The sequence below is a fragment of the Centroberyx gerrardi genome, chromosome 2, assembly GCF_048128805.1.
Source record: "Centroberyx gerrardi isolate f3 chromosome 2, fCenGer3.hap1.cur.20231027, whole genome shotgun sequence".
Classification (NCBI taxonomy): domain Eukaryota; kingdom Metazoa; phylum Chordata; class Actinopteri; order Beryciformes; family Berycidae; genus Centroberyx; species Centroberyx gerrardi.
In genome coordinates, this window is record NC_135998.1 from 26550861 (window position 1) to 26560395 (window position 9535).

Sequence of the window (9535 nt, forward strand, 5' to 3'; positions counted from 1 at the left end):
GTTATGTGTTCTCATATCCAGGATTTTAAAAAAAACCCAGCATAGATAATCTTAGTGTGACCTTTCTTCCCAAACACATGCAAAACGAACATGAACACTTCAGCGATAAGACCTAATAAAACAATAAGGCTCCTGAAAAAGCTTTGAATAACTCATGTCCATTGTGACCAGTTTCTAAATAGTGCCATCTGCTGGTGTAACTGGGTGCATCCAAATTTAGACACTGAACAAACTGAACGAAGCACCATAGCTGTTCAAATGAAACTCTTTATTCAGCATGTAGATGCCAGAGGAATCCACCTTCACATTGCACTGTTACATTGCATTCTGTTGAACCTTCCTCATCAAAATAAATCATATCGAGGACTGTTAATTTTTTTTTTGTACACACACCTCCACATATTGTTTAATGGCAGAGGTTTTCAAATCTGAAACCGGGTTAGTGGAGTCCGGCTTGTCAATGACTTAAGGTAAGGAACTGGTGACCCCCCCAAAACCAGATTTGACCACCCCTGCTTGATAACATCTTGTAGTACATACAGTCATCTCACCACTAGCATGCCCTTTCACAACGATCCAGAAGTCAACTCAAGATAATGAACACCTGTCCACAACAAACCTGACAACACAGAGCGCACAAGAATGATACATTCACCTTTGACCCAGAATCACATGTGTGTTTCTCCCTCGGAGGAACAGCGAAGACACAAGAACAGAAAAAAGCACACACACACAACAGAAGGACTTCAGTAACAAACATGCAAGATTTCTTTTTCAAACAGTGATGTGCAGTGAGTTTGCTCAGCACACAGGAGGATGGTGTTGGGAGGGGAACGATGCGGACAAGCTGACGCTGAAACTGACAAACCATCAGAAACCTCAAACAAACTCATCAATAAACCGGATTCATATCCTGAAACAGTCACATTTTCAGTCATACACATTAAAAAAAAAAAAAAAAACTCTTCTGCAACATATCAGTTACGCATATGTTAAAAGGGAACAGGGCACATACAGCACACATTTGCTTCAGAGCAAGAAAAATGATAGGAGCAACATAATTATTTAAATTGAATTAAACAGTACAGCTGAATTAAATAGTCTCCTATCATAATAGTTGATTAGGAAATACTTAAGCTCATCAAATTCAACTTGTTCACTGATTCAAACCCAGAAGAGAATAATGTTAAGAGGTTTTTTTTTAACAAATTACCTACTGTAACTTTAATGCATTTTAGACATCAATGCATTGGCATTGTAGCAGCAATAGAGTATCCTTGGTTAAAGTTGTTAAGCATGGCTTTTAATTTCACTCCATCATGTAATACATGTAGTTTAAATCCTCAAAAATCTGCGTAGACAATGAAGGCCCTCAACTCCCTGGTACGGAAAAACAGATGGGAAAAAAATAACTTTCAGTGTATGATTTCAAGGGTTCACAAGACAAGATGGTGAATCAGCTACCATACCTCACAAGGGTTTGTCTGGACACACACACTGCCACGCACACACGCACACACACACACGCATAAACGGCGCTATCAAGAGACGAGAAAAGAAATCAAAACGGGGCAAAGCTTCCACATAGGTTTTGAAGGAGAGACAGGTTCAATGGAGAGAGGCACGACATTTGCAAAAAGGCCTTTGAGTTTTGGAGGGAGCAGCTATGAGAGCAGCAGCAAGGTAGAGGGAGATAAACAGAGCGAGAGGACAAGGAGGGGCAAGAGACACTATGAGGAAACCAGGGTAAAAAGATAGAGAGGGAGGGAGCAGAGAGGGAAAAAAACAGAACAGCAGACATTTGTTTTTAGCAGCAGAGGTTTCATACAGTATAAATTCCTCTTGACAGATCAGATTGCAACAGAGAGCAAAGCCCTTAACGGTGAGCTTAGTGCCACGACACAAAACACAGACACGAGAGAGAGAGAGAGAGAGAGAGAGAGCATTCAGACAAAAAGGTTTCCAATCTCAAAAGTCTCTTACTGTAAAAAGCAGAAAATGTAAACTTCTTTTTACTTTAGAAATGTAGCTGCTGAATTCGCCTGTTTCGACTATACTACTGTAGAATTATTACTAGTTCTATTTTTTTTTTCTCTATGGCCTTGTCATTCTTGCAATTGGAGCAGGTGCAAAAGGCTTGAACGCCATCAACCATCAGTGGGAAATTGATCGTGAGTTTAGAAACAAAGAAAACAATAAATAACATAAATAAATAAATATACCCACAAATAAATACACATCCATATATCGTGATTTGCACTGAAACTGAGTGAAATCGAGAAAGTCTGAAGGTTGTTGGAAGTCCAAACCTTTTGCAGCCTTGACACATGTGTTCGTGGGTTGCATGTGAGGAACAGCCCATGGTAGGATCTGAGCTGTTGATATACAGAGTCGCACCACCACTGCTGAATCTAGCTCGTCTCTTAACAGCCTTTTTATCAGAATTGTTCCAAGAATGCCCCAGGCTGTGGCAACCAGCCACTGATATCAGGTATATTTCTAACCGCTGTGGTACCTTAATATTCAAAGTGCTAATCATCAAACTCTGTATATCTACAGCTCTGCGTAAAGTTAAACTGCATTTCGTAATCCTATTTTACCTGGTATTTACTCAGAAATAACAGAATCACACTCTTATGACCAAATGATACAGAAACGATGAAAGCAGTGCTTGCTTCAACGATATTCAAATAGTGCACAAATGAATTATTATTGAATACACTGAGCAAATACCAAGTAAACAACACACACAGTGAGGTTTACATGAGAACGTTGGCGCGTGTGTCTGGCAGTCGGAGCCCCACCAGCCCCCCGCCAACCAGCACGGCCGATGCCAGCAGGATGGGGATCGCCTTGGTGATGCCGACCAACGAGCCAAAGATCAGGTTGCCCAGCACCGCTGCCAGCTTACACATGGCATTACAGAAGCCGAAGCCTGTGCCCCTGAAAACAAAGACAGACAGCAGGGAGTGAGAGAGAGTACAGGCCTATGTCTGTCTGAAACAGTGCTAGAGAACCTGAAAGAGTAATATACTGCCTTACATATGACATACTCCCCTTTACTAGATCATGTCATTTTCTCTGAAACATTATGGTATTATGGTTACTAGTTATATATCTTTTTATTTACTTTCACAAACATATTCATGTGGCCCTTGCAGAATGGATCTGTTGATCGTTCCTCATCAATTTAGTGATGTTGATGATTTATTTATGTATGCTTTATGTATGTTCACTTCCACCTCTCCGACACTCCAGATGCTCTCTGCTTTGCTCCTTGCCTGCTTATCTATTTTCGGCAATATTTATATAATTATGTTTTTCCTGCTGCACTGCTCAAATCTATGAGTGGGTGTTCCTGTTAACTACTAATTCTACAGGATTAAAGTGATAAGAGGTCGTGATCACTTATTTTCAAACTTTTTTATCACTCTGGATTACACAATGCCTCCTCACGCTTTGGAATCCTTCAAATGCTAAGACTGCCACAAACTGCAACAGAGGATTGCTTTGATGACCTCAGTGAAATAGAACAGCCTAGAACTCAGGCTCAGAGTGCTAATGAAGTGCCAGCATTGAATGATTCCATAACCTTCCCAAAACTTGGTAAACCTGAACCATTACCAAAGAAACTGAGCAGACTGAGTCACTGGCATACGCTCGGCACAAAGCCCAAACATAAACGCACAAATAGACTGCAGTCATCGCCTACACTACAGCTGGAGAATAGAGTTGCATCATTTGCACAAGGAAGAACTAAGGTACGCACAGATAAAGGGTTAAAGTCAAAGGTTTGGACAGACAAGAAGCCTGGACCTCCAGTGGAGCAGACACCTGTGCCGGACACTCTCATTGTTAGAGATGCCGCTATCAAAAACATAAGCGGTAAGATGATCGAAACATGTTGTTTTCCAAGAGCAATGATCTGTGACATCAATGAACAAATCAGACAAAGTACTGTCTGACCACCCAGAAATGAATCAAATCATTGTACATGTGTACAAATTATATTACAGTCGGAACTGCTAAAGCTGGACTTCATTGAACAGATTTGGCAAACTAGAGATTCAATCCTTTATCAGTGGGCCATTACCAACAGTTGGCAGGGGGATCAATAAGTTTAGCAGGCTACTTGGATTGAATCCATGGCTGTTCACAACCTGCAATTTAAAAGGATTGAAAGGATTGATCTCTTCTGGGGGTGTAGACACCTATTCAGAGCAGATGGTCTCCATCTGAATGGGTCCGGAGTGAAACTACTAACGGACAATCTCCTCTACTCCCTTCATCGCCCATCTGCCCCCCTCCTGGATGCACTCAACTCTGACACAGTCCCAACTTCAGCAGGAATCTATAGATGACCAGTCACATTCTCCCAGCCTCAGCTTGGAGCTCTCTGTTCCTCCAGGTCTCTCTCACCCCCCCCCCCCCCCCTCGACCTTCAGCCGTGCTGGATGCGGCAAGCACACTGTGTCACACCAGCATTGCTGATATCAACACCGGAGAGGCAAACAGCTGATGGCCTTGGGGTCCCTGCTGCATTATAGCTGGCACTCGTGAGATTTCCCATATCAAGCTGGGACCCAATGCACATATCGCTGGATCACAACCACCACCAAGAGATTTTATGTCAGTGCCTGAAACTTTCCCCTTTCCTGTTTTGACTAGTAGTAGAGTAACAAAATGTACTCTCTCCATGGGTGTGAAACAACTTGACAACTGGAGACAACCTGCCTCAGTGCTTGTCACTAATAATCTAAAACTAACCTTGTTTAATGTTAGATCTCTAGTAAACAAATAATCAATAATCTTATTGTCACTTATAAACTTGATTTTATGTTTTTAACTGAAACCTGGTTAGATAAAAATGGCGGTGCAACAGTCAACCCCCCTAACTTCAGTTGTATGGATGTTGTTAGAGCTTGTAAGAAAGGAGTCAGAGCAGCTGCTTTATTTAAAGATGCATTTCAGTGCAAGCAGACATCATTTGGAGATTTTATATCCTTTGAATACTTTTCTGCTATACGAGTTCTGCTGTTAATGTCCATTATTTCCACTGACTTTGACTGTTTAGTCTTAACTGGTGACTTTAATATTCATATCGATAATTCCAACAACAAGAGTGCTTAAGATCTTTTTGCCATATTGGACACCTTTGGACCGACCCATAGTAGATGGCATACATTGCACCTGATTATTACTAAAGGTCTCAATATTTCAAATGTTGTTGCGATCAGTGCATTCATTAACAATCTTTCAGTTAAGTTTTTGAACTTTTGCACATAAAAGAAAAGTGCCTTGGCTTCTGTTTTCCAAGGCTTCTTTTACCCTTGACTCCAATCTTCACCTTTTGTTGTGAACAGACATGAATGGTTTGGTCAAGCATAAAGCAAGGATGCACTCTGTTTTACCCTCTCATAAATTTCCATTTACACTTTAAAATGCAATGTGATATAGTATTGCATTACTAAGCCATTCAAACAGTGGCATGCTGCACACCTCCTGTCTGTTGGGTAGAGCTCCGCGGTGACGACGTCCAGGGAGTTCCAGGCAGAGATGCTGAGGCCGTTGTAGAGACACAGCATGAAGATCATCATGGACTCACTGGTGCCAAACCAAAGGAAGAAACAGCTGATGCCTGACAGCACCATGGAGCCTCCTGCAGGACACAACACAATAATAATCTGGAGTCTCTTGCATCTGAGAGACACGTCTACCCTGATGTCAGTACAGGACGGCCTACATGAACATCACTGCAATACAAAGGCCTACATCAAAAGACATCAAGACATTTTGCAAGACAGATGGCTACCATTCATTGGGTATACAAAAAGCCAGAGCAGGTCCAGACCAGAGAGTATTAAGTCGTACCTAACATGCTAAGCCGTCCGATTTTGTCCATGAGCAGGGCAGAGACGATGTTTCCGGGCAACACAGCGAGTGTTCCCAGGAAGTTGACAAAGTAGACCCAGTAGGCGCTGTAATCGTCATCAAATGTCATCTGGCAGCCTGTCTTGTTGTGGTGGAAGGAGCTGTTGATCACCCTTGAATTCAATAGCTTGGAGTCGTCAATATCTAGAAATGCGAGAGACAGGAGCAGTTACTGAGCACTGTTTCCATTACGGGTTTACTTCATGAATATTAGGATCCGCCCTGTGCTCTCAAAGTCTTTGAATATTCAAGAATATTTGAAACATTCTTGATTATTCATTTACTTTATGGACAAACAGACCGACAGATTGGATTATAACAGGGAAAACTTTTCCATTTCAGTCAAAATATTTGAATATCTTTGTTACATTTTCAAATATTTATATTAAGTACATATTCTTCAAATATTCTGAAAAAGTAGTCAACAATTCAACATTAAATATTCATTACCACATGGCAGTTACAGTCTTTACCAATTTGTTTACTGTATAAGATATATGAACATTAAAAATAATTATTTTATTTGTATTAATCTAGTTTAGTACTATGGTGTTTTTGTGTAATATGTACTGCATTTTTTCCATGCAACGGGATGAGGCCAATATGCGGATCCTATGCATTATATGTTGTATATATTTTAAATGTCTCTGGCCTCTCACCCCAAATGGAAATGTTATTAATGCATTTCAGCAGACGCAGCAATGAGCAAACACTCTCTGCTCTCACCTCTGCTCTCACGACTCTCCCTCCCTCCTCCTTTCTCTTTGTTCTCTGCTCTCTAGGGACACATTGCTGGGGGCAAAGAGACTTCATTTCCCATGGGGCTTTACCAGCAACCCGACGTGCCCTTACTGTTTTCGTGGTCAGCTGTTTCCTAAGTGCTGGGAGGGAACTATTTTCCAACCTGCGCTCCCACAAGGTCTGATTCAGCTAAAGTTCTCTCCGAACATTTGAAACCCCTTTCCTTTCATCCCGTCTGTGTTTTTGTCAGCCCCGAAATGATTGGATTGCACTTTTATAGCACAGCAATGTAGCTATTTAGAGCAGAGCTATAAATGCTCAGTGCCACTCTTTATTCTCTAACGCAGGAGCTGGGACAACAGACCCAAAATGAACTGTCATGAGGAGGAGGAGAGAGAGAGAGAGAAAGAAAGAGAGAGAGAGAGAGAGAGAGTTATGTCTATGGTATAATGGGATTTTCTGGGCAGAGGGATGGAAGGAAATACCTCACTCTGTGCAGGAGAGGAATAGTCTGAATGTATCCCACTTGTTGGAAATAAGGATTCTTTCACAGATACAGAGTTTGACATTTACTTCACACTGACAAACCGTTCATTCATGATTGATGCACAGTGTAATTAGAAGGGTCATCCAATAATTAGGGCTATGTGGAAAGAGAAATTATGAGTAGACTGACCCGTGTTGTAGAAGAAGGAGTCTACAAAGGTGCAGTTGTTGAAGAAGGATCCCACTGAGGAGACATCTTCAAAAAAACAGTTCAGGAACGAGGAGTCGATAAAGGTGACCGCCTTGAATTTCATACTGATGAACCTGGGAGAGGGGAGGAGAGAAGCGAGGGAGGAGGAGGAGAGGGGAAGACAGGAGAGGAAAAGAGTGAGGGAAAGATGAACAGAAACAACCCAACAAGGCAGGATTAAAAAGGATTGGCAATGCAAAAACAGATTTGTAGCAACAGGTAACAACAAGGGGGCTGACACTGAGTGAGTCCAATTATTAAAGATGTACTGTATGTGTGTTACTCTCTATCATTGAATGTGCTGAGTCACCATTTGCACCCAGACAACAAAGACAACAAATATCTTCACTAAATAACTTTAAATCTCTTTTAGTCATGAAACAAATGGTGTTGAATTCTGTTGTATTTGTATTTTCTGACATAAAGAAAGATTGGCAGTGCACCAACATGCTCCTCCTGTATCATGTCTAGTATGACAGGGCTTCCCTGTCTCTTATTGATCCGTACGAGTGCCGCTGTTGCTGCTGTACACAGCATTATGATATTGGCTTTGATTTCATCTCTTAATAAATGTGCGTTCTGGTCTCCAGTAGGGACAGGAAAGAACAGAAACAGCATATTGATGTGTCTGTACTCTGGCCTTTGTGTAAGTGAGAATCATAACCAGAAGGAGAAGAAAAAGGTGTGAGTGTGTGTGCGTGTGTGTGTGTGTATGAGAGAGAGAGAGAGAGAGAGAGAGAGGGGGGGAGAGCGAAAGAGAGAGAAAGAGATAAGCCTTTTAATTTCCTGGTGGCGGTGGAGATAAAGGAAACAGGATTAATATTACCGGCACTGGTGTGTTGTTTGCGGGAATGATGAATAGTGCTGCTATCCCACAACGGGACAGGTGGCTTTGACCAAACCACTAAGTGCAGGGAAGCTCACAGGTTTGGATCAAAATGTGTCGTATCACAGCTGTTTTTAATCCTTTCTCATATCTACATACAGTATATTTCTTAATAAACAATCTTTCCATTGTCTGAGCCATGTGCCTGTCGGTTTGTGTACCTATGGGAAGGAAAATTGGGGCTGGACTGGCATACCTGTCATTTTGAAAGACTCCGTTTCTGTGGATCTGGTTCTCCAGGGTGAAGTTGAAGGTAAAGTCTTCGATGCGCTCGTTGTTGTGGATCTTCACTCTGGAGGCGTACTCGTCAGCCTGGAGGTGCTTGATGACATCGGGGAACCACACAGACAGCCCATAGTACCTGGACACAGCAACAGCTTCTACAGTAAAGTGCTTTACATCATCGTCCACATAGGCCACTTTGGGTAAAAGTTGAACTTTGAATTTATGACCACACACTAGACACACTAGACACTCTTTGAATTCATGACTTCCAGTCTTTTATGTTGCCTGTGATGGATTTGAGTTACACAGTCATAAAGTGTTAAACAAAGTCTGTGTCCCAGGAGGTTGGGAGGTTTATTGCAGCACTACTAAATATTGACTTTGTGGCTGCATTTTGCATCGACTTTGTTAACCCTACTGATATAGTCCGCAAAACAGCTAAGTAGACTTTCAGTGTGGTTTGTGTGCGTGTGTGTGTGTGTGTGTGTGTCTCCACATGTGTGTATGTGAACAGAGGATTACATGGGCCAGAGAAAAAGACATCTGCTCATGGTGTAGTTGCCTGTGTTGAGTGTCTCCAGAGGACAGCAAGACGACTTGGCCTAGTAAAGCCGGGCTCTCTCTCTCTCTCTCTCTCTCTCTCTCTCCCCCCCCCCCCCTCTCTCTCTCCTAAGCACTGATCCAGAGCCAGAGGGCAGAACTAGCACTAACCCACTGATCTGGGCCTATAGGCTGAAAGACACTGATGTGTTATTAGCAGCACAGGGTAACATTTCGACAACCCCTCGTTGGATGCTGACATGTGACAGACGGTCCTGCAGGCCTGCTGGCTCTCTGAGTTGCTGCTACTGTACATTTATCTCCTTTCATCTCACAGCCAGCCTCACTGGTGTCCTGCTTGTACTCAAAACACACAAGCAGGCTGGCATACACACAGACAGACATGAACAAAGACACACCACCCCTGAAAGTAATTATTGAGTAATACTGCTTCATTAGTGCGTCTCAGAGAGGAG

The 9535-nt window shown here is 42.3% G+C and overlaps 1 protein-coding gene across 2 annotated transcripts in view; it reads right to left on the reverse strand.

Moving 5' to 3' along the window:
* Window positions 1-2759: 2759 nt before the first annotated feature.
* LOC139913319 (synaptic vesicle glycoprotein 2C-like) overlaps window positions 2760-9535 on the reverse strand; it is a 30083-nt gene continuing 23307 nt past the window's right edge. Inside the window, exons 8-12 of one of the 2 annotated variants that reach the window (XM_078287622.1) lie at window positions 8491-8655; window positions 7349-7482; window positions 5872-6075; window positions 5500-5659; window positions 2760-2943 (exon numbers count right to left, since the gene is read on the reverse strand). In XM_078287622.1, coding sequence (XP_078143748.1) covers window positions 2760-2943; window positions 5500-5659; window positions 5872-6075; window positions 7349-7482; window positions 8491-8655 — 847 coding nt within the window. The remainder of the gene's footprint in view (window positions 2944-5499; window positions 5660-5871; window positions 6076-7348; window positions 7483-8490; window positions 8656-9535) is intronic. The other variant, XM_078287629.1, reaches the window with a different exon arrangement.